Source organism: Phaseolus vulgaris, chromosome 4 (genome assembly GCF_051622355.1).
Source record: "Phaseolus vulgaris cultivar YP4 chromosome 4, ASM5162235v1, whole genome shotgun sequence".
NCBI classification, from domain to species: domain Eukaryota; kingdom Viridiplantae; phylum Streptophyta; class Magnoliopsida; order Fabales; family Fabaceae; genus Phaseolus; species Phaseolus vulgaris.
Genome location: NC_143501.1, coordinates 12587837 through 12613583, shown reverse-complemented (window position 1 = coordinate 12613583; position 25747 = coordinate 12587837). Strand labels below are relative to the sequence as shown.

Here is a 25747-nt window from a genome sequence, read left to right as displayed (position 1 = left end):
TAGTCCAACAGAAACTGATATCAGAATATCAATCGGTTAAAAACACGATTTAATTGGTTGTTTATGACAGCGGAAATATCAAACAGTTATGGAGAAGAGAGATAGAGAGCTTTACACACAAGGTTTATACTGGTTCACTCAATCTCTAAGCTACATCCAGTCCTCAGTCAACCCACTGAGTATTCCACTATGTAACCAATCACAGATTACAAACACACACCACAAAGAGGTGACTTTGAATCCCACAAAGCCTACTCACCCTCTTTGCACACAACAAACACCTCAAGCCAGAATCACACTGACTTTACAGAATTTTAAAAACAGTTTTACAGAGTGTAATTTGAACAATTACAAGGAACTAAGAAAGGGTAGAAAACACATGGAATTACAGTACACCAGAAACCCTATTGATCAGTTCTTGAATCACAGCAAAGCCCAAAAGCAATCTTGCTAAACTTGGAAAAACAGCTTTTCACAAACAATTGGTAATCTCTCTTTTTGATCTCAAATCAGAGTGTAAAACTTCTCTCTTTTATATTCTTTAAACATTTGAAGGAAGACTATATTTATAACCTTTGAAAAACTACCGTTAAGGTAGATTTAAACAACTGAAACAGTTAAAACAGGTTTTGAAAAAGCTGTTATGAAAACTCACATTTAATCGATTGAAATTGCGGTTTAACCGGTTGAATGGTTTCAGTTATACAACTGATTCAAAAAAACAGTTTCAAAAACTCCTTTGCTAGCTAAGTGACAAACAACTGATTGTCTCGAAACTTTAATCGGTTGTTTTTCCCTTAGCATGGAAAAACACTTAGTTCTTTAAAACAGAATGAAACCAACTTTGTGTGAGAATCAAGACTGATCTTACAAAGATTCTAAACCCCCTTAACTAAACCCACACTTAAAACACAACACAACTTCAGGTTCCATGAGGATTTGATACATCAAAGCTTCCCATCTTCAACACCTAGGAGTGTAGATGAATACTTCAAAGATTTAGAAGTAACTTTGACTAAGATTAATATGCATGAAAGGGAAGAGTCAAAGATTGTTATATTTGTGAGTGGATTACGAAGAGAAATTCGAAATGTTGTAGAACTTTATGAGTATACATCTTTAGAAAAATTGATTCACCCAGCCATTAAAGTTGAATCACAACTTTTAAAGAAAACATCTTTCAAACATACTCGTAATGATGACTTTTACAACTCATAGAAGGATAAACATAAATTTCCTAAACATGATAATCCTTCCAATTCTTCTAAATAATCCAACCCACAAACTTCTAAAGACTTCTCCTTCTAGGACTAAATCGCCAAACAAATCCTCAAATAAAAAATGTTTTAAATGTTTATGTTTTGGTCATATCGCAACAAATTGCCCTAAAAAAATAACCATGATGGTAAAATGGGGGATAGTAGTAAGTGACAATAGTGATCAATCTTCTAGGTCTAACTCCCCTACCCCTTCAAAAACCCCTAGTGAAAATGAATGTGAGATACCTTGTGAATGTTACTTATTGGTGGTAAGGCGAATGTTGGGGATTATTCAAAAACCTTTTGATGAAACCTAAAGAGAAAATATTTTCCACACCTGCTGCCTTATCAACAACAAGTTATGTTCCATGATCATTGATGGGGGTAGTTATGCTAATGTGGCAAATACAAGAGTGGTGGAGAAGTTTGGATTACCCACTATCTCTCATACAAAGCCCTATAAACTACAATGACTTAGTGAAGAGGGTGAAATTCTTATTAATAAACAAGTCCTCATAACTTTTACTATAGGAAAGAATAAAGATGAGGTTTTATGTGATGTTGTGCAAATGGAAGCAACACATATTCTATTGGGAAGACCTTGTAAATTTGATAGGAAAATTTTACATGATGGCCATACCAATAAGATTTCTTTCAACTTCCAAGGGCATAAGATTATCTTAAAACCCCTATCTCCCAAAGAAGTTAATGATGACCAACTCAAAATGAAAACCAAAAGAAAAAATGAAAAAGATGAAGAAAGAAAAGATAAAATGGGTATCATCACCTCACCTCACGCAGTAAAAACAATAATGTTGACCTGTACAAAATTACAAACTGCACCTCAAAGGTATTCTTCTTACTTATCTTTTTCATTACTTAATCATTCTAAATACTCGACATCTTTGATAAATAAGTTTAGGGATGATATTCACAAACCTCCTAAGGGTTTTCACCTTCTAAGAGGATTTTCACAAACAAAACATTTCCTCCCTAAACATTCTCTACAAACATGACCTATATATAGAACTCATTCATGCGAACTCACAAAGCTACATGGACATAAGTTTGATTCACAAACCACTTCTAGAAGTTTTTCTATCTTTCCTGTGAATAACTATGTTATTTATAGGATTTCTAAATTCGAGGTTGAATTCTTTTCAACATGGGAGGCATGATACAACCTAACTCGACAAGCAGGTGACCAAGGACACAACATACACTTCACAACTAGGCCAATCATCTCAGCATACAAGACCAAACCCCGCTAGGCCTCTGAAAAGCGAAGAACCGAAGATGGACCAGAATATCAGTTGTTCTTCCTTCTAGTCTTTTCACAATACAAGTTTATGTAAAATAAATTTGGCTCACTTTAGGGGTGCCAAATAGAAGAATAAGCTAGAGTAGGGTGTGCTTAGTAATTTGAGTAGGGTGTGCTTAGTAATTTGAGTAGGGTATGCTTAGTAATTTGGGTTTGTGTCAAGCCCACCTTTCATGACATGTGCACCTAGGTTTAGGGTTTCTTTGACCTACCTTCTAAAAGGTTTCTCACAAATGACAACCCTACCCCTCTATCTTACTCTCCAAGACACTCTATCTTATAAATAGAGTTCCTTGCCTAATGCTTTTTACACATTGAATTTTGAATAGAAAAGAAACCTTGTCAGAGTGTTGAGTGAGTCTTGAATGCTCTCTTTTTGTGGGTCTTATCTTGGGTGTTTGTGCATTTCAAGTGGCCACTCTTCACCATTCATCTTGGAGTCTCCCACCACTCCAAGTGGCGTGACCTCCATCATCATCCATAAGCTTCCTTTATCTCTTCATCTCTTCCTTCCTTGCACCATTTCCATTCCTCTTATATTCTTGTGTTCTTCTTTTCCTTTTTAGTTTTTATATTGTTTGTCTTTCCATTTATGCTCTTCAATTTTCGCACCTTATCATCATCATCACCTTATATTATGTTTTTTTCTTTGCCCTTTAGAAGTGAACTTTCACATTTACTTAACCACTTGGTTAAGTTTGAGTCCATTGGGAATCTTCTTTGGATTTCTTACCATATTCTACTTAAAAAAAACACATAAACAAAGTGCCACCATAAAATGTGCAATCCTAAAATCAACTCACATCAAATTGGCTCCAAAAAGGGGATATTTGAATGGAGTCTAAACTTTTTTTCACAGCGGATAAATATAAACTATTTAATAAACCGTCTAATAAATCGTTTAACAAGAAGAATAGAGAAAATAACAAAATATGAGCAACAACAAGAGTAATGAGAAATCAACACACAAGAATTTATCTTGGTTCACCCAAACCTGCATACATCCAATCCCCTTAAGCAATTTCTTAAAAGCTTCCACTAATCAATATACTTGGTTACAACAAGTATTCTAACCTCTCTAGGTTACAACGGGTATTTTTACATTTTCAAGTTACCAGGTTATACCTTTATAACCTCCCTCTGAGATTAATAACTCTCAAGAAAACAAAAAAACACTCTCAAGAAAGCACAAAGAAAACTGACAAGGGTATACCTTCACAATGAGAAAAATTACAATGGTTTAGAACTCAACCTAAAAGGCTAGACACTATAACAACTTGATTAAATGTTCACTATGGCTTTAGTATTTTCAGCAAGATAACTTGAATTGCTTGGCTTGGCTTGCTTTCTTTCTTCACCTTGAATCCCTTTATATAGCTTTTTGAATTTGTCCTTTGATACTTGAATCGGTTAAGTTTGGATTTTGAAATATCTTCATCCCTTCAGTGCTAGACACTCAAAATAAAGAATTTGGATTTGCAATCTTTCAATTTTTTTGCATCAATTTTTTTTAAGAAACTAATTCAAAAATATTTGCAATATGGGTTAGTAAAATCAAATAAAAACATAATAAAAAAATCCTTTTATTCTAGATAGTACGTGATACTAAAAATAAAGTACTTGGGATTTTTAATTATTCAATTCATTCATGTTTAAAAAAAATTATATATTCGCAATATATTACAATTGATAAAAAAATTTTACGCACGATAATTCTAAAAGAGATAGCCAAATTATTCTACAAAACTTGCAAATACAATTTTTTTATTTTCAAATATAATTGATCTCTGATTGAACGTCCTTTGACAAATATTTGTATTTAGAAGATTTCATTTATCATAATTATTTGTTTTAAACAAACCTATTACTCGTTCAACACATTCGTCAGAACGTGAACAAAATTGTAGACACTCAGAGGGTCTACTATATATTGCAACTTTCACTAACCACTGTTAGATCATTTAAATCACAAATAAAGCATATAATTCAAATCACAAATAATTTTAAATTTTGTTATGGAAACAACTATTCTTATTAGATGTCTATCATGAATACATGTAGACGCTTAGAGAGTCTACTAAAAACTGCAACCGTATAAATATTGTTAGAACAATCAAGATACAAGTAAACATTTACTTAGTTTTTGTTATCATAAAAACATAAACTCCACATATGATTTTCTGATCATTATTGACTCATAGACTGTTTAGTGTCTCAATAGACTATCAAAGATCTCAATAGTGTACTGTCATGATGGTTTCCCACGTTGGGTTCGACCTAGTTGAGGTAGACATAAGCCAATGAAAGACTTATCAGATCGCCTTATGAACGATAACATAAGGTTGTGCTTAAAAATCAATATCACCTAGGTCCAAAAGTGCAACCTCTTTAAGTTAGTTAGCAATAATATTTGATTGTTATTAAAATGAAACAATCATCTATCTTTCATTCTCAAAATTAGGTTAGATTGTTTTTATTCAGTAAATCTCTTTACACCACCTAAATAATTTTGTAACCAAGTAAAGTTCTCTTATAAATATGATGGTAATAATAATAATTATTGTATGGAAAAGAAATACTATGTGTCTATATAATTTTCTTAAAAATGAAATTAATAGTAGTAGTTACTTGAAAAGAATAATAATAGATGATTGGTAATGTATTATGTTGTATATACAAGTTATTTGTATTGTGTTACAGTAGTGAAAATTGTGTGTAATAATTTTTAACATTTAATTAACTAATTTTTAATTTTAAAATATAATTTTGATAAAATAAAAAATATGTATATCAAAGATAATATTTTTATATATTATTATAGTTGTTTTTTTTTCAATATTTGTTTAAGAAAGTATTTTTAAATCATCCTTCTTCTAACGTACTTATATCGCATCAAATATACTTATATATATATATATATATATATATATATATATATATATATATACTTTGGTATCGTCAATTTCGGCTCCCACTACCGAGCTAACCGAATGATACACGTCCGACGATCAACACCTTTGGTCTATTAACGCTCAATCAAGGTTAACAAAGTTAAACCATCATTATGAATTAGGTAATACCCTTCTAAGTGCAACTCATTTCACTAATTCGGTCCAATAAGGTAAGTCTATTAAAATAATATAAATCGTGCATATTTCAATAACAATATATGTCATTATTAAATATACTCTGACAATCGAGTGTCGAACATTCTTTACTAACTTGAGCGTTAGAGTGCTTTTTGTAAGTACCTTCCCCATTCGACATTACTCGAGAGATTGAGTGATCAAGCAACTAACACCTAAGAGAACGACACGAAAGTTGAAAGAGCAATTTGAAGTGCGAGTAAACCGACCGATAGAAGGAAAGAAGATGAATTCATTCAATAGTTCTTTACATCTAACTCCCTGACACGAAATATATATATACACACTAATACTAATTATATTTATTAAAATATATTAAAAACATAAAATGTTAATAAATATTACATTATAGGAAAAGACATAAATATATGTCGATAGGGAGTACTTTAGTTTCGCATTACTAAGCGAGTTGTCCTCACTCCTCATAATTGTATCCGTTGGGAACAGGAAAAGGTTCGGCTTAAGACCCGACCCGACCCGTACCCGAAAACAATGATTAAATCAGAAAACGAAAGGCTATGTTTGCTCTTCTTCACATTCAGCATAGACAACTGAGTGAGTGAGGTCAGAGGGAGGGAAAATGAGACACGGCGGAGGAAAGAGGAAGCGCGTGGCGCCGAAACCATTCGTCGTTTTGTGTTCATTGGTGACTGGCTTGTTCGGACTGTTGGTGCTCGTTTTCAGGCCCATGGAAGATGCCCCTCGTACTCCCGTTCCTTTCGCGAGAGCTTCGGAGTTCAACGGTTCTTCTTTGGACGGTGGGAGGAGCATGGAAGGCGTGGTGGCGTTTGAGCGCGTGGCAGAGAAGGCGTGCAAGACGGTGGAGGAAATGGGGGAGGATTACGGAAGAGGAGTAGGGAAGGAGTCTCTGAGAGTGAGAAAGATTATCGAGAATCATTTTGTTGCCAATGGTTCTTTCTCCATTCTTTATACAACCCTCGCTTTCTGCTCTGCTAAATTATTATTATTTTAATGCTATAACAGCTTTACATAATTAGTAGACTAAGTTTGTTATGTGTCATTTAGTAGACTAAGTTAGTACTAATTTATAATATTATTACTATTATTATTGTCATTATTATTATTATTATTATTATTATTATTATTATTATTATTACTTAGTTACTTACTTTCATTTTTCAATTCAATATATCAGGAGATAAAAACATAAAATGTTAGAAAAGATTTTACTTACTTACTTACTGACCTTTGAATGTTGCACGTGCATTGCTAAGCCCTAATGACATTACAACATGTTCACAGTGTCCCCCCATTGAGTTCTAAAAGTTGTTTTGTGCACATCTGAACAGTCCATCCTCACTTGGTTGTAGCCAAACCTTAGGCCAGTCTTGCATAAGATTGTAGAACCATGTAATTCATCTAATAGATAATCTATCAAAGGAATTGAGTATTTATTCTTAATAAATTGTAATGAATGTCCTCAAAGAAGAAATTTGTTTTTAAACGAGCAAGACAATGAGAGCACTGAATATTCTACTTCTTCATCTAGTGAAGAAGAGTCTGAAGTCTCTGAGGAAGAAATCCAGCCATACCTAGTCAAACTCTTCCCTAGTCTCACCCTCACCTTACTAGCATCAGCTACTGTACTAATGAAGCAATTTTATCCAGACTCAATGGTCTAAGCCCAACACCCCTTGGTGCTACTTATTGATACCAATAATCACAAAGCTTGAAGTATCAGCTCTTGCCAAAGAAAATGCCTTAGTGTACCTAGTTGAAACATCTTTACTAACATTTGAGTATCCTTCTTAAGCCCACCCAGAAAACAACTAAGCAAATACTCCTCAGGAAAATTCAAATGAGTAATAATAGCATCAAACTCCTCATTATTACAATTGACTTTTTCTATCTTAGTTTCATTAAGTCAACCATGGATCATCACACACATCACAAAACCTTTAAAGAATCAGTTTCTTGTACTCCAGGCAGCGCAAATTAGAACAGTTGGTAGTTTTTGCAAGAGCTGAGTGCCACTATAAAGCACGACCCTCCATATGAACAACTGTTGGGAAAAACGGGTAATTTTCTCACTAAAATAGAACCCTAATAGAGCTGCCCGACAAATAATATTGAATAAATAAAGCGGAATAATAAAAGAGATAAAGAGGAAAAAACACACCCGAAAATTGTTAATGGAGTTCGGCCTGTTTAGCCTAATCTCCGAGCACAGCAAAAACAACTCACTTTTATTATTATGGGAGAAGATATTACAAATTGGGGATATATAACAGTGAAGGAGGAGAGTTTAATTTATAACCCTCAAACCTCCTCCCAAACAATGAACCCACTGATGTGGGACTTGGGATTAAGCCAAAATCAACAAATCTCCACCTTGGCTTAATTTCAAGTCCCACCTAAAACAAATCTTCTCACAACATAACAAAAACAAACTTTACCGTGCTTCAAATTTGCGCCTCCGGGCGCCAACTTCAAATGTGCAAAAGATTAACCAAGTCTAAACAATATTCAAACTTGGCCCTTGTAACCACCTTGCCTTGTAGCGAACATCTTCTTTATTAGAAAATTCTTCTTTCTTTGCAAATACCCATTTGCACCCGATTTCCTTCTTACCTTTTGGTAATTGTGCCAACTTCCACGTCTTGTTCTTCTTCAAAGACTGCATCTCCTCTTCCATCGCACCCGCCCAATTACCACTCTATGAACTCAGAATGGCTTCTGGGTAAGTGGATGGAATGTCATCAACAACTGGAAGTGCATAGGCAACCATATCCATGAAACGAGCAGGCTTCTGAATATCTCGTCTCTGTCTTCTAACTGCAATTGGCGCTGATTGTTGTTGAGATTCTTGGGTAGGAACCTCTTCCTCATCTGACTCTTCTTCTGCCATAGGAGAGTCACTTGTGGTATTTCGTGTTGGGATCACCACTGTCGGCTCAAACTCCACCTGCTTCCGGGCACACTCCACCTGTTGCGGAGTACTATCATCTCCTTCTGGATTTACCTTCTTTAACATGGCAGATTCATCAAAGGTAACATACCTGCTGATAATCGTCTTCTTTGCCTCTAGACACCACAAACGGTATCCCTTCACTCCAGGACTAAAGCCCATGAAAAGAGCCTTCTTTGCCCGTGGATCCAACTTTGATTCAATCACATGATAATATGCAATAGAACCAAAAACATGCAAAGAATCATAATCAGTTGCAGGTTTTCCAGACCATACCTCTAACGGGGTTTTGCCATCTATAGCAGATGATGGCAAACGATTGACGAGATGTTGAGCGTATGTCACAGCCTCAGCCCAAAACTCTCTGCCTAACTCAGCATTAGACAACATACAACGAACTTTCTCCACAAGTATCTTGTTCATACGCTCCGACACCCCATTCTGCTGTGGTGTTTTTCTAACAGTGAAGTGCCGAACTATGCCACAATTTTGACATACCTTCAGGAACGGATCACTCTTGTATTCTCCTCCATTGTCTGTTCGGAGAACCTTAATCTTCCTTCCTGTCTGGTTTTCTACTTCAGCTTTCCACTTAAGGAAAATTTCAAGCACATCATTTTTGTTCTTCATAGTAAACACCCAAACTCTCCTAGAAAAATCATCCACAAAAGTGACAAAATAATGCCTACCTTCGATTGACGGAGTCTTGGCAGGTCCCCACACATCTGAATGCACATAATCCAGAATACCATTGGTATTGTGAATTGCAGTGCCAAACTTCACTCTTCGTTGCTTTCCCAGAACACAATGCTCACAAAATTCAAGTTTGCAAGCCTTCGTACCTTTCAACAATCCTTGCTTGGTAAGAATTTGCAAGGATTTCTCTCCAGCATGTCCCAACCTCATATGCCACAACTTCGTTGCCTCAGCATCCTTCTTAGAGCTAGAAGTTGCTGCCGCTACTGTCCCCACCATTGTATAACCTTGATAGTAATACAAATTGTTCTTCATCACGCCTTTCAACATCACCAGTGCTCCTGAAGTTGCTTTAAGAATTTCATCTCGCATCGTCACAACTAGGCCTTTAGATTCTAAAGCCCCCAATGAGATGAGATTCTTCTTCAACTTTGGCCATCCCGCAAAATTCTGGTGGATCCATCATGATTCCGCAGCTTGATTGAACCTATCCCGACTGTCTTACAAAGATTATCATTACCCATGTAAACAACCCCGCCATCAAGTTCTTGAATCCAATATCCACTCATCTGGATACGATGATGCTGAAAGCGAGACAATTAAAGAGATATCTGATTCCACATCACTTTTGCATTCTGCAACATTTGCATCTTGCGGAGCCTTCTCTTTCTTCTGCAGTTTTGGACAGTCTTTCTTCCAGTGTCCTTTCTCATGACAGAAAGCACACTCATCTTTGGCAACGGCTCGACCTTTAGACTTAGACATCCCTCTTCTCTCCTTTGTTTGGCTTTGCTGACGACCTCTTGCCACCAATGCTTCTTCTGATGTCGTTGATTTGGTTTTCATCTTATCCTGCTTTCTCAATTCATGACTATATAAAGCAGAACAAACAGCATCTAACGACACATTCTCCTTCCCGTGAAGGAGCGTAGTCTCCAAATGTTCAAATTCATCAGGAAGAGATGATAACAACATCAAAGCCAAATCCTCATCCTCAAACTTCACATCTAAATTCAACAGGTCTGCTACTAATTGATTAAACATAGTGATGTGTGCATTCATAGTAGTACCTTGTTGGTAGTCAAATCGAAACAACCTTTTCTTCATCAGGAGCTTGTTCTGACCACTCTTCTTCAGAAACTTGTCCTCCAATGCCTTCCACAGTTTGTGTGCAGAAGTCTCGTTTTTTACAGCGTACTTCTGCTCTCTGGACAGGCAGGATCGAATAGTTCCGCATGCCAACCGGTTGATGATGCTCCAATCTTTCTCCTCTACCTCTTTTGGTTTCTCTCCTTCAATAGCAATATCAAGACCCTGCTGAAAAAGAGAGTCCAAGACCTCTCCTTGCCACATGCCAAAATGTCCAGTGCCATCAAATATTTCCACCGCCAATTTCAAGGTGGACACCGGGAACCTCGACCATGATGAAGAGGAGCCCGACACTCTGGATACATCCTTGGCTTCTTCTTCTTGATTTGCCATTACAAACTCAAAATATAATATTCAATATTACAAATAATTTCAAACAACCCAAGGCGAACCTTCGGCTCTTGATACCACTTGTTGGGAAAAACGGGTAATTTTCCCACTAAAACAGAACCCTAATAGAGCTGCCCGAAAAATAATATTGAATAAATAAAGCGGAATAATAAAAGAGATAAAGAGGAAAAAACACACCCGAAAATTGTTAATGGAGTTCGGCCTGTTTAGCCTAATCTTCGAGCACAGCAAAAACAACTCACTTTTATTATTATGAGAGAAGATATTACAAATTGGGGATATATAACAGTGAAGGAGGAGAGTTTAATTTATAACCCTCAAACCTCCTCCCAAACAATGAACCCACCGATGTGGGACTTGGGATTAAGCCAAAATCAACAACAACCAACTGAACACGAAAATCTTCAAGTGATTATCTATAAGAAAGAAATTTTCACATTGATAAATCCACTAGTTCACATTATTGCCATTAAACCTAGAGAAATCAATCCATGCAAGCCTTATTCCACAATAATAAGAAAAAGACCCACATTGCTCACCTTGAGCACCTGGAGATCCTGATGCAACTTCCATATTTTGGCTGAGCAATTCTTGCAATGTTTCCTTCATAGACTCACTTAAAGTTCTTTATATTGGACTTGCAAGTTCTGCCAAACTAGCCACCAATGGAGCTGAGACACGATCTTCCAAATCCTTCATTGCTGCTGCATTGCAAGTTGATTCTGCCATAGAAGTGTACTTTGAAAGAATGGTACCGGCTGATATCAATTAATGTGGTTTTTCTTAGTTTTAGGAATTAGATGCAACTCGAAGAACATATATGAAATTGGGGAACTCCAAAGGAGGAAAGGCCCGAAGAATTCATTGAGTAAGAGTGTTTACAAGAATACGATCAAGATACATGAACAATGTCTATGGCTAATCAACTACTTGCCATTTATATTTAACCTCCAAAACTGAATCTAACAATTTGCCTAAGAAAAAGGAAATATCTAACTAACTCAAACTGAATCTAACTAATTCAGTTCAACAGCTAGCAACTGTTGCTAAATTACATTATTCTTCCAGAATTTTTCATATCACACTCACTTATGTACACTCCCTGCACTTCTGTGGAGGATGGTGTGACCATGGTCAATTATAAGATGGTTTTTTATTTTGTTTCAGGCGCTTCAAGAGTCAGGGATTTTCCCCCTGAGCAGTTCTGTAGACATGGCTTTGTTCTCGGGAAGACAGCTGAGGCAGGTTTTGGGAATGAAATGTACAAGGTCTTAACGGCTGCAGCACTTAGTGTAATGTTAAACCGCTCCTTGATCATTGGTCAAACCAGGCATATTAGTTCTTTCTCAAGCCTTTCTTAGTTTCTTTCTCTCCACTGAAAATATTGGTGTCCATGTTTATTGGCTCTTATATGAATGTCTGTGGTAGCTGGTAGCTTTGAAGCATAACTCGTCCCAGAATTTTTTTGACTGTGCTGTTGAGTCCCGAATGTGTGGTACTCAAGTCACGAGACTCTTATTTAATGGACTAGGCTTTTGAGTTAGACTCTTTTAGGTTATGACGGATTCCCTACCCCGACCTATTTTCAAGCACTTTTGCAGACTACTTAGATAGTTTATGGCCTCTGATATTTGCATACTAATGCCATTGTGCCATTGATATATTTGTTAAACTGCTCTGCTCTTGCAAAAGATATAGCATATTTGAATCAACTACAGATCATTGTTGTTAAAATCGGCCAGGACAGCAAACCAGTAATTTGTGTGACCATTATAAGTTGGTTGGCTGAACAAGATAACATGATAAAAATATTCCACAGCTACAACATGAAAGATTGAAGAAATGTTGAAATGAGAAAAAATAATGAGCTTTATTTAAATAAAGAAAAGAACTAGAATTTAAAACAGTATTGAAAAGTGGCTTGACTATAATTTTGATTATCAGACTGAATCCCAACTTGCTAGAGCACACTGTTACAAATATTGTAAATTGTAATAAAACAAAGTCCTGTCTTTCATTATCTGATTGATGCCCTGTTGCTACATTTCAGAGGAAAATATCCTTTTGGAGACTACATTTCTTATTCCAACTTTACTTTTACGGTGAAAGAAGTTAAACATTTGTGGAGAAAAAAAGGTTGTGAAAGCAAATATGGGAGGGAACTGGTTATGAGGATTGATGATTTTAATAAACCATTAGAAACAAATGTTCTCTGTAGCAACTGGAAGAAATGGAAGCAACCCATCATATGGTAAGGTGAAGAATAGTTTTGTTAATTTATTAGTCTCACAAGCATCATAAATGAGCATAAACTTTATGTTTTAGGTTTCAAGGCACTACTGATTCAGTGGCAGCACAGTTTTTCTTAAAGAATATATACTCTCAGATGAGGCTTGCTGCTCTTAATTTGTTTGGTGACCCACAAGATCCAGGTTTACGACCAAATGTTTTTGGGGAGCTCATGAGAGTTCTCATATCCCCTTCAGAAGATGTTGAAGCAGCTGTAAATTGGGTTATTGGTGGTGGGGAGAATCCTGACATCTCATTGCATATGCGGATGCTTATGAATAGGTATTGGATGTATGCGTCAATTTCATGGAGTGGGAATGTTCATGCTTGATTGATGAATAATAAATTTCTGATATCAATCGTAGGATAGTTTTACTTTTTACCACTTTTGGAAAGTTAAATTAATATATCTTGACAGAACGCTTTGAGGAGCCAAAGATTATTGCCAATTCAATTCAGTATCATGTTATCTGTTTTCATTCCATTCTTCTTCCTCGATTTATTTGGCTTTCATCCTCTTCTGTAAGCCCTAATTAGGTACATATTTGACTCCAGAGATGTCAAAGGATTTAGCCTCCGCAATGGTATAGGATAACAGTATATAGAACTCATATAATAAAACAAAGTAAACAAGGAAAGCCTACCCATATGTTAAAATTTATTAAAAATTACTAAATCATGAGAGATGTTCATCAAATATAATGTGAAATCCACAAAACTGTGAATAAATTATTACGGAAGAGCCTGCAGTGTGTTGGTACTTGCTAGCAGTTCCTTTATGTTCACTGTTGATGCAAAATTTCTATGCAGTATGTAAGGAAAAAAACGATCCATGTAGCACAAAAGCATTTTCTTTATTATTGGTAGCAACGGTCAACCTTCATATTTGATATGGGTTTAAATTACTCATTCAGTTTCCGGCATCCCCTTTTCAGGTCTGGAAGAGCTGTGCAGGCAGTGTTGCGTTGCCTGAAAAAAGCAATACGAAGTCAACATCTAATGTCACAAAGACCAAAGGTGGTTTTAGTGTCAGATACACCTGCTGTTGTTAAAAGTATCATGTCTGTGTCTAACATAAGTGAATTTGCAGAGGTAATTATTCTGGTCCTGATTGCTAAACTGCATGCAAATACTCACATTAATGTGCAGATGGAACTGTATACCATTGTTGATTCTTAATAGTAATACCCAAAAAAATATTATTAATTTATTACTTGTTAACAATGACATTATTGCGTTATATTAAGAACTGGCTACATGCTATTTTCAATATTGCCAATCTTCTCTCATAAATGCTTTATTGTTTCATTATTCAACCTTTTGTTTAATATACGGTGGTGGTGCATGCTCCAACAAACTTATAAATGCTGTAAAATTTGTGGGGTGATTCTTGTTCATATCTACTTGCCCCCAGGTTCTTCATTTTGATTATGACCAATTCAAAGGAAGTATGTCTAAAGGTCCGCGCATGTCAGATATTAGAAGGAAGGATTGGGGTTCAGCGCCTAGATGGGTTGCGTTTGTCGATTTTTTTCTTGCTTCCCGGGCAAAATTTGCTGCCATTTCTGGAGCTCACCGGCGTGTTGGTACTACGTATGCTCAATTAGTTGCTGCACTGGCAGCTGCACACAATCTGGGTATTTCTTGCTATTCACTCTTATTCTTGTAAGTAGAGGTTGCAGGAGGATCAATCCAACGATATTTGAGATTTAAAAGAACTTGAAAAGACTTTTGTTGCCTTAAACAAGAGGGTTATTAGTTAGGCCTTTTTTTTTTCAAAGTATGTGTTTTTCGTAAAAACTAAACGCAAATAATTTTTGTTTGTAAGTCTAAAACTTGATCTTTATGAGCCTTACCTTTGGATTGACCCTACATGTCAAGCACAATTTCTTGAAACATGCAGCTGAAACATGAAAGTTGTTTATTCTTCAGGGAACAAGTCTGGTCCAAGGTTTGTATTCTTCAGCAGTTTCCAGAGTAATTTGTTAAATGATGGCCTAAAGCATCAGGTTGGTTGGGGCCATGTGTGGAACAGATATGCTGGTCCATTGAGTTGTCGGAACCAGGCGAATCAATGTGCCTTCACACCAGTCCTCCCTTCTGCATGGTGGGACGGTCTTTGGCAGTCTCCAATTTCAAGGGATATTAACCGTCTTTCTTCTTATGGCATCAGATTATCTGGTCTTGGCAATGTTGATAGCAATTCCCTTAAGAGTCACTGTAAGAAAAGGAAAAATGTTGTACGAACTATTACCTTCAAATTGTAGTTTTTGGAAGTCACAATCATGTGTGTTCTTCTTAGTTGGATAACCCCAAAATGAGTAAGATTAATTATGTTTTTTAGTGGATATATTTAACGTCTGTGTCAAGCGTCTGGTACAGGGTCGTTTGATATAGTGTTTGTTACAGGATTTGTTATAACGATGTTAGTTTTGTATTAGTGTCTATTAGGGTGTTTTCTGTTAATGGTTTAGTTTCCTATATATGTATGGAGCTATGCTCTTCTTGAAAGTGACCTGTAATTCTCTATGCATGAATAATATTTTGCAACATATCTTTTCTTCTTTGCTTTCTCCTTTTCTTGCATCTTGACCGAACACCAAACTTCTTCCATCATGCATCTTCAATATGATATCTTGCTCTGCTTACTTTGCACCTTCTATTCTTTCCCGTCTTCATTGTCTGTAACTTTTGATCAAGAATCTGTTTTCTTTTCTTTCTTTTTGTTTCTGCGGGAAGTGAGAGACACAACACCATGGATTACTCAGTGGACCTCTCAAACTTGTACTAACATTTTGGAAAAAATCCTGGGTATGATTCTTGTTAATCATAAATTAAATGGAGCTAATTACCATTCTTGGAGTAGAAGTATGAAACATGCCTTGCTTTCTAAAAACAAACTCACATTCATAGAACAAAGTATTGGAGCTCAACCTAGTGAGGTTGTTTTTTATGCTTGGGAAATATCTAATGTTATGGTGATTTCTTGGATTACATGTACTCACAAATTGCTCAAAGCACGGTTTATATTGATTATGTTAAGGATTTTTATAAAAAGGAATTTAATTCAAGATCTCAAATTTATTATTGGGAATTCATCAAATAGGGCAAGCGAAATGTTTTTTAATTTTTCACTACTATAAAGATTTTAAAGGAAGAATTGGAATCTTAAAGACTTATTCTTAGATGTGTATGCAATGCAAAATGCAATTGTGAACTTATGAAAACCATATCAAAATGCAAAGAATCTGAATGCCATATGTTTCTTAAAAGGGTTTGGAGATATCTTTGGTGGTATCAATACTTAAATTATTTTAATGGAACCTCTTCCAAAAATTAACCATGTGTCTTCTCTTCTTCATTAACAAGAAAGACAATTAATTGGTATTTTTATTTTTGACATGAAGATGATACAAGAAAGATAGTCAATTCAAGAACGATAAATGATACATCAAACACTTGCTAAAACTGTCAGAAATCAAAATTGGGGATCTCTTAGGAAGTTTTCTGTTCCTAAAGATCTTTTGAAATGGGTTTCTAATATTTCTAAGGTTCCTAATGTCCCAATTAATGTCTCTAGACTCATTTATAAGGGGACCAAACCTTGGTTTTTGATTTCTCTCTCTTTCAGGTATTCTTTGTAGTCAAGGAAACATTGAGTTCAAAGAATAAATGCTCTAGGGAAAACCAACCAAAGCAATGACTGTCCTTATGTTTCAAATGTATACATCTTACAAAGTTTCTTCACAGTTAAGGAGATTCATGACCCATGTAAAGTAAGTTGTATATTCTCATCCTAAGTATGTGTCTCATATGACCAAATGAAAATCTAAATGTTTTCTCTTGGCTGAATCTATTGAGGTTATCTCTACGCAAAGGTATAAACAGATTACATATTTCATTTTTCATCACTTTGAAAGATAATTTTTTTTCTGGAAAATATTCACTTGTTGTCATAATAAAACAACTGGTTAAAAGTTTGAAACAACCTGTTGTTTTGCCTCTGACACCTCTGCATAAAGCTGCCAAAATTGCTTACGCATGGTTAAACCTATTTCTGCTTTTTCAAAACCGGTTGTTGGTCAAATATGCAATAAATATGCCTCAGAATCTTGTCATAAAGGAATATATTTTGTTGTTTTCTTGAAAATTCTAAGCTCTTTATGAATGGTCAATCACAATAAGAGCACTGTCAAAGTAACTTATATTTGGGTCTAACACACTACTTTTGTTCACTGTAAAAGATTCTTTTTTCTTGAAAATTAGCCCACTAAAAGTCAATTTATCTCTACCATTTTTTATGCTTATATAAGAGTGTTTTCAACTAGATATTTCACAAAACAACCTATTTTTTTTTCTCTCTTCTCTACATCGACACTATGAAACTGTGTTTTCCTTATTGCATTCTCATAAATTCTTTCTCTTCTCTGCATTATGGCCTCCTCATCTCACTCACCTAAGTGGAATAAATCACGTGCCATCAAAAGGGCTGGTCATCTTGAAAATTGGTTCTCGGGTGACAATGATAACATTGAAAAATTTATGCTTGAGATAAGTAGAAAGGTCATCAATACACCAAAGTTGTTGTCCTTCAACTGGCTAAAGGAGCAAAATCCCAAGGAGGTTAAGAAGGACTTGAAAGATCAGAAACAAAGGAGGTTCCTTGAGATGTCTAGAAACACTTATTCATATCTTGTGAAGGTATTCTACACAAATGTACTTGTTGATGGTGAGAACATGTATTCACATGTCAAATGGGTAGATATGGAGATAACTCTTGTTGTATGGAATGCCATCATTGGATTAAAATACTCAGGGGTAAGGATCAACAAATGAAACATAGGTGTGATGGGGGACTTTAACAAAATGCAATACTATATGAGCTGCCTCAAAAATCCCATTTGAAAGTGAAGGGTTTTCATGTTGGTGCCTTAAAACTGAATGAGAGGATCATTGCCTTCATTGTCTCATGGATGCTAACTCCAACGAGGAATAATCATGTTGTCCTCACTGAAGAAGATCTTGTCTCTTTTGTATAATGAAGAACATCAAAATCAACTGGATCCATGTCTTTAAGGAGCATATGCTAAAATCTCTAAGGTTAAGTGATTATCATTTTCCTTATGTTGTTCTTGTATATAAATTTCTTCAATATTTTGAAGTTGACCTCGATGAAGAATTGCCTGAGGTAATGAATCCATCTCATGAAATTAACAATGAGTCTCTTATCAAGATGGGATTCATCAAAGTTGGTAACAAATGGGTGAATAAAGAAGAAGAACAAGTGGGTCCTTCTTAAGAAAATCAAACTGGAACAAATGATGGACACCAATCTGCACCAAATGCTGGGAATCAATCTAAACATGAACAAGATGATCAAGGCACTGAAAATCCAACTGAGCAAGTTGTTGATGCAACCTATGCAGCTGGTTCAAGTGTTGGAAATGCAGAAGAATATGCTAGGCGGCTTGATATCCAAGTCTGCAGAATCAACGTTTCAAGCCTTTTCGCCTCGTTAATTCGACTCAAAGCTGGGGGGCTGTGTACCGTCATGGTGAGCCAGGTAGTTTGCCGACCTCTCCACATACTCACACCAATGGTAAGCCAGGAACTTTGCCGACCTCTCCACATACTCACACTCATGGTGAGCCAGGAAGTTTGCCGACCTATCCACATACTCACACTCATAGTAAGCCAGGTAGTTTGTCGACCTCTCCACATACTCACACTCATGGTGAGCCAGGTAGTATGCCGACCTCTCCACATACTCACACTCATGGTGAGCCAAGAAGCTTGCCGATTTTCTCACAGACCCATGCGAAGTGAAATGTGGACGGACCACTGTCCATCACATAACTAGGAAATTTGTCGACCTATCCATAATGGCAGTTCGCTCGGATAGCCCAATAACACTTTAGCCTTTGCGCCTCGTAGGCTCGGCCTAAGGCTGAGGGGCTGTGTCCTGTCCCGAATCGGGTAGGTATTTGGCCGAGCTCACTAAGGGCCCATCTAGGGGAAGTGACGATGTGAGAACTTGGCATGGGTCGCGAACCGACCTAACAGGCCCAAAAACACAACCTGTTTTGGCCTTGGCTTAGTATTGCGCAACACCAACAAGGGACAAATTCCACTAAAGGAAAGTATAACGTTTTTCCTACACACATATTCCCGATAGCGTAATAAATATAAATATCATATTCTCGATAGCATAATGAATATAAATGTTATATCCCCGATAACGTAATAAATATTATCCCCAGTATCCCTGATTACATTGTTTAACTATTCTGATTTATATACTTTATATCCAGATTTTATAGAAAGTTACTGTGAAATGACACATTAATGCCAGGAAAGACCAATGTCAGAAATCCAAGCTCATGTATGTTTATAAATAGACAACCACCTACAGGGAGTATCTAACTTGCATCTTTGCAGTATATTTTACCATACACATTATATTTTGTGCTCTCACTGACTTGAGCGTTGGAGTGTAATTGCGGGTAGAGCCCCCCTCATCCCCAGAAGATCGGTTTGTGTAAACCTGGAGGTAATTCCTAAGCACCTCATCCACTAGCTGACCGACCACCAAAAAGGAATCCGAGAAGAGCTCATCCATACTCCGACCGACTTCGAGCCGGCGAGAACAGTTAACAAGAAACCAATTTAAGCACAATTCCTTGATAAAAACAATCTAAATTAATTAAAGAAGATTTTAAATTTTTTTCATAGATTTATTAAGCTCACAAGCTATAAAGCTCGAACACTCCTCTTAAATGGCGTGTCGGTATCCGATACTCGTATCGGACACTGACACTCGTATGACACCTGTAGGACACGTATCCGTGAGGTGTCCAATTTAAAAAGTATTTGTTATATTTATAATAATTCTAGTACGAGTGTAACACAATTTAAAAATGAAAAATACATTAATTTTCTCAAAATTTAAATTTTATTGTATAAATTGTTATTATGATTATAAAAGTAAGAAACAAATCTTTGTGAACCCGTCATGAAAAACATCTTTCTGCTTCAAAAAATAATCTAAAACATACTTGTGCACATAAATCTTTATTATCAATTTATATAATTCATAATTATAAATATACAAATTCGTATTTCTGTATCCTACATTTTAGATATTTTATGTATTTGTGTCCGTGTCTTTCTTACATAGCTTCCAAGTATTAAAAACGAAGTTGATAAAAAGAAAATCAGCAAAGTTTAGAATTTTTTAAATGGTTTTTTCTGATAATATTACGTGTTTTTGCTCTTAAAAATAATTTCAAACAGCAAAAGTTCTGAAATTGGAACGATTTTACTGTTATAAAATGCTGTCTTTGTTACATCTTTGTTACATTTTTCTTATAAACTAAGATTATAAAAACAAAGTGTTAGCTGGTTTTGTGTAACGTGTCGAATGATTACTGTAAATCCAACCAACAAACAATAGTACAACGGGTCCCACTTTCTTTATTAAACTTTGTTTTTTCTTTTTTCTTTTTTCATTTTCTACTCTCTTCTCTTTCTCGCAACTATTTCTACACACGCACACAACATAACAACACAGTGAGAAAACAAAAGAAGTTCCAATGAGCAATTTCCAGAGAGTATCTCACGAATCTTACCCTCCTCCAGGTACACACTTCACACACCAATCTTATTCCCTATTTCTGATTCTCATTTCATTTTTAATTTCGATTATTCCAATTTTTCATCCTAATAATCAGATTCGCAAATTAATTAATTCATTAAATTGATTTTTTGGACAGGGTACGGATCTCCTTACCCTCCACCGCAACCGGGTTACCCATCGGCGCCGCCGCAGGAAGGCTATCCTGCGCCGCCGCCGCCGCCAGGGTACGGGGGTTATCCTCCGCCGCGTCCGCCATATGACTCGTACCAGGGGTATTTCGATAACGGGTATCCTCCGCCACCTCCTCCGCCGCACTACGACTACCACCACCAGCATGTGGCGCATCACCACCACCACCAGGAGCCTGAATGCTTTTCGTTCCTCCGAGGCTGGTAAATTTTTTCATACTTTAGGGATAAAATGTGATTTAGGTCACTCAATTTTTGGTCTAAATTAGTTTTAGTGTGTCTTAATTAGATCATGACTCTGGTATTTTTTTTATCTCTTTTTTATGCAATTTAGGGTAATCGGCTGAAGGAAGAAATTCCTTATTAAAAATATGAGAAACAAAATTATTTTTAAGCATAAAGACTAAGACAAATTTTAACCTAAATTTGAGGATCTTGAAAACATTTTACATAATTTCGTTTTTTCTTTTTTCTTTTTCTTTTTATTTTTACAGTATGGCTACTTGTTTAGAGTGTGGTCATCTACCCTCGTGGCTTTGTTATTTTTCTGTGGGCAGATGTTGGATAATAGTATTTATAATGGCTGTAGAAGAGAAAAATCAAGAGGACAAAATGAAATAAGTTATTTCAAGATAAATTATTTCATACATAAGATAATTTTGAGAAGTTCTCTCCTAGTTCTTTTAAAATATGATTTTTAACTTTGGAGAAATTTATTTATTTCTTCTTTTCATTAAAGTGTTTACAAAAAAGGAGTTTATCTAAACAGTTCTTAGTTTTACTTCTCCTGTAAGAATGGTAGTTGTATTTTAACTTATCAGCATTTTATTGTTAAATAGTTTGAGGGTTTTAACCTTATAAGTTCTGCTGAATTCGGGGGATGTGACTGTTGACAAAAGGAACAGTGATTAATACATTGAGATTAGAAGATGGGGAAGGATTAAATTTTTAATTATTTATATGCAAGTGAGAAGTGTTCAGTTGAGAGGTGGAGGCTTAGGCTTGATTTATTATGGTTTGTGTTGGCTTTGGCTTAGACAGCACAAGCTATTATTTGATGGATAAACTTGTTTTGGTTTGTTTAACATCCTCAACCTTGATTGGAGAGTGCACATCTTAGTATGTATTGGACCGAAATGATCAACATTTTGTTGGAAAGAAAAATAAAATTTGTTGGTAGATATTACTTTTCTCAAATATCAAAGACATGGTTCTTGAGTCATACATATTAATATATAAATTATATGTGCTACATTTTCACTGATGAGTCTAAGGCATTATTAGTTGATTAATTTAGTTATACTTATTTTTTCTGAATTGAGGTTTCTCCTTATATAAATTCTCAATTCAGATTTCAGAGTGGGTGAGTGTTGTAATTGTCCTGAATGCTTTGTGTGCAGTTCTTCAATTATCTTTGCTGACACATCATTAATGAAGTCCTATAGAGTTGCCTGAAATCTTCTCCTAGTTTCTGTTCTCTAACTCATTTTTGTTAGTTTATGTGGCGGTAACAAGAGTAAGAATCCTTCATTTACATGTGCAGCTTGGCAGCACTTTGCTGCTGTTGTGTGCTAGAGGAGTGTTGCTTCTGATAATCACATTAAAAATGCCGTTTCTTCAGTGTGGTGAACTTGGTTATTATTGCTCTCTAGACATGTATGTGGTTCAAGTTCTAGATAATAAGTGTGCGAGGAGGTAAGACTTGGTCATTCTCGTAACACTTTGGTCTTTCGCTCTGTGTATAGGTTCTGTGATGTGGTTTATGTGAATTTACTTGTACGAAAACTATATTGTAAACAGTTTCTTATGAAGGTATAAAAGACAATGAAGTGATTAATATTGTGAAATTACTCTTCTTTATTCTTCAATATCATTTTCCGTTTTACTTCTTAGCATGAGAATTTCAAGGAACTGTGAATGCCACCTTCACTACAGCACTGGGAAGGACAATGGGTTTAGAAATAGAAAATAAGTGGGTGAGTGTTGTAATTGTCTGTAGATAAATTATACAAGAGGAAACTATGAATCATTCTGTTATTATTCTTTTAAAAAAGAACTACCACACTTGGGCTATGCTAATAAATGAATCATTACAATCACATATGCAGGAAATGTGCTGCTTTCGTAAACATTACATTGTGACAATTAGATGTTGAAGTAGGCAAAAAAACAAGGGTTGAATTGTTTAGGATTCCTTTTTATCAACAGGTCCAGTGACTAGCTTTTTCAAACATGCTTTCCAGAAGATGTTTTTGAAGTTGAGGCCTGATCTATTATGATTATTACAAAAGGATTATCATTTCTTATAATTTTGAACTGAGTAGCAAGGTTTAATTTATTTGAGCTTTTCTTACCATTTACTTTCTTTTTAATCTTTGATTAATAGAAATTCTTAAAACCTTATCATTTTAATTTTGGTTTTTGACTGAATTTTAATGATGGGTGCTGTACTTCATGTTAACGTTAGAGTAATGTCGAACGTTATATTGATTCATGTCACGTTATATAGTTAAAGAAACATATGATTAAGAACTTAATGTAAAAGAACAAACATACTTTTAATAATTATAAACAAAGTTGATCATATAAAATAAAAAAAATATTTGAAGAAAGATATAATCAAGAATATTATATTATACACTTAGTATTAGAAACAAATTTGTTTATTATCGTATCACATCTTTATTGCTAGAGGATATCAAATATCTTTTATTTATTATATTGATTTCTTTTTCTTAATATAAATAAAGTATTGGTGTTGTCTCAAAAACACGATTTCATCTCAATGGTTTTTTCTTTCATTGAGTTTAACGTGGTGTCTAGAGCTTTTTCAAGATCGTGTTGGTTCAGTAGATCCATGGTCTCTGAAGGATTTTTGTTTTGTTTGTGAATCTTTCTCCTAAGGTTCACTCTCATTATTCATCCCCTCAGGTTTTTTTTTTCTTTCTTCAACTCTTCAAATGGAATGTTTTATCTATGAAATGGTATGTGACACGCCAATCCATTAGTAACCTATGAAGTTCGGACATTCCTCTTAAATGACGTGTCAGTGTCCGATATGAACTAGTATCTGTGAAGTGTTCAATTCAAAAAGTATTTGTTAGATTTCTGACAATTTTAATACAATTTTTTTAAAAAAAATACATTAATTTTTTAAAAATTCAAACTTTATTGTATAAATTGTTATTATGATTATAAAAATAAGAAACAAATCGTTGTGAACCATAATGAAGAATATCTTTCTGCTCCAAAAAATAATTTGGAACATACTTGTGCACATAAATCTTGATTGTCAATTTATATAATTCATAATTGTATAATATATAGATTTGTGTCCCTGTGTCCTACATTTTAGAGATTTTACGTATCTCTGTGTCGTGTTGTGTCTAGTGTCTGTGTCAGTGTTTGTGCTACATAACACTACTTTGATGGCAGATACTAGTAAGTAATCTATTTTGTCTTTCTCAATCTTCTTCTTTTGGTCCTAGGTTCTTGACTCTGATGCAAGTGAGCATAAATATAATAATTGTTCCATTTTCTCTTCCTTTACTAAACTTGTCAATTTGGCTTTTATAACTGTTTTCGATGGTTCATAAACACAAACTTGTGGAATTGGTACTATCCAACCCCTTCCTTCCCTTACTCTTAACTCATTGCTCTTTTAATTTAATGTTTGTTGTCTAATTGACCTAACCCTATGATATTATTTTCTCATGATATTGTCTTTACCTTCACCAAAAATAATATTACCTTGAAGGATCAAATATAATATTAGATAATTGGTATCGGATGTGAGTCACATGAACTTATTATCCCTATCCATCATCAATAATATGTGCATCAACGGTCTCTCTAATAAGGATTCATGCTTAATTAGAACATCTCATCTTAACAAAACTGCAAAAGATTGTGTTATGTTTAAAATATTGGTCTATGGATTGTGAGTAATGTCAACTAGGAAAAATATACTTGTCACCCAATCATCCTAATAAATGAGTTTTATCGTATTTTTCTTTAGTTCATTATGATATTTGGGGTTTGTTAGAGCAAAAGTTCAACACCCCTAAGATTTTGATTTAAGTGTTAAAAATAACTAAGTATAAAACATGGTCATGCTTCGTTTGTAAGATAATACTTTTAATTCAACAATGAATCATGTTAGACGCAAGTGTTTTATTTGACAGATGATACAACATTGTAGTTTTATTCTACATCGGATGAAGCATGAGTATGCTTAGATGATACACACATGGATTTAAGTTAATCTCATACTGCAAAAAACATGTATATGCTTCTATGTTGTATGGAAGCTTTATTACTTTCGGTTGCCAATAAGACCCATTTGCAAGAAAAAAGTCACATAAAATAACTTCTTGGATAGAGAGCTAATTTTTTTTTCCCAAAATTCACCAACACCAACATTGACAAGTCTAGAAAGATTATTTGCTTCATACAACTTTACACTTTAGACAAAGTCAAGTAAAAACACACTATTGTCCAATAAGAGATAAGAACATACGATTATGGGATATTATGTAAAAGAAGAAGAATATAAGTAATGCTACATGGAATGCATTTAAGTCATCCTACTTTATTAAGCCCGTTAGACGTAGAAAGACATTAAAAAAAGTTAAAGTTGTTGATGCAATCCTAGCTTGTATCTTCATTTGTAGATATTCTTCTTCATTGTTTTTATTTGAATTTCTTCTATGGTTGATGAATGATGTTGCAAAAGCATGAAGAATTGTAGAATTTTTTAAAAAGATGAAAATTATGTTGGTGA

General features: G+C 35.0%; 2 protein-coding genes across 3 annotated transcripts; both read left to right on the top strand.

The window, feature by feature from the left end:
• Nucleotides 1–6120: 6120 nt before the first annotated feature.
• Nucleotides 6121–15704, top strand: LOC137837261 (uncharacterized). 2 transcript variants are annotated; one of them, XM_068646218.2, is made up of 7 exons: nt 6121–6637; nt 12019–12181; nt 12902–13102; nt 13177–13422; nt 14076–14232; nt 14555–14777; nt 15073–15704. In XM_068646218.2, exons 1-7 carry the CDS (start codon nt 6307–6309, stop codon nt 15405–15407), a joined length of 1656 nt encoding a protein of 551 aa, XP_068502319.1. In that variant the 5' UTR covers nt 6121–6306; the 3' UTR covers nt 15408–15704. The 2 variants fall into 2 exon arrangements, with proteins under 2 accessions (XP_068502319.1, XP_090157574.1); XM_090301448.1 differs by having other exon boundaries at nt 6251–6637; nt 12019–12143.
• Nucleotides 15705–20600: 4896 nt separating this feature from the next.
• LOC137837260 (proline-rich family protein) lies at nt 20601–22811 on the top strand. Its single transcript, XM_068646217.2, has 3 exons — nt 20601–20778; nt 20913–21168; nt 22508–22811. Exons 1-3 carry the CDS (start codon nt 20733–20735, stop codon nt 22554–22556), a joined length of 351 nt encoding a protein of 116 aa, XP_068502318.1. The 5' UTR covers nt 20601–20732; the 3' UTR covers nt 22557–22811.
• The last annotated feature ends 2936 nt before the right edge of the window (nt 22812–25747 follow it).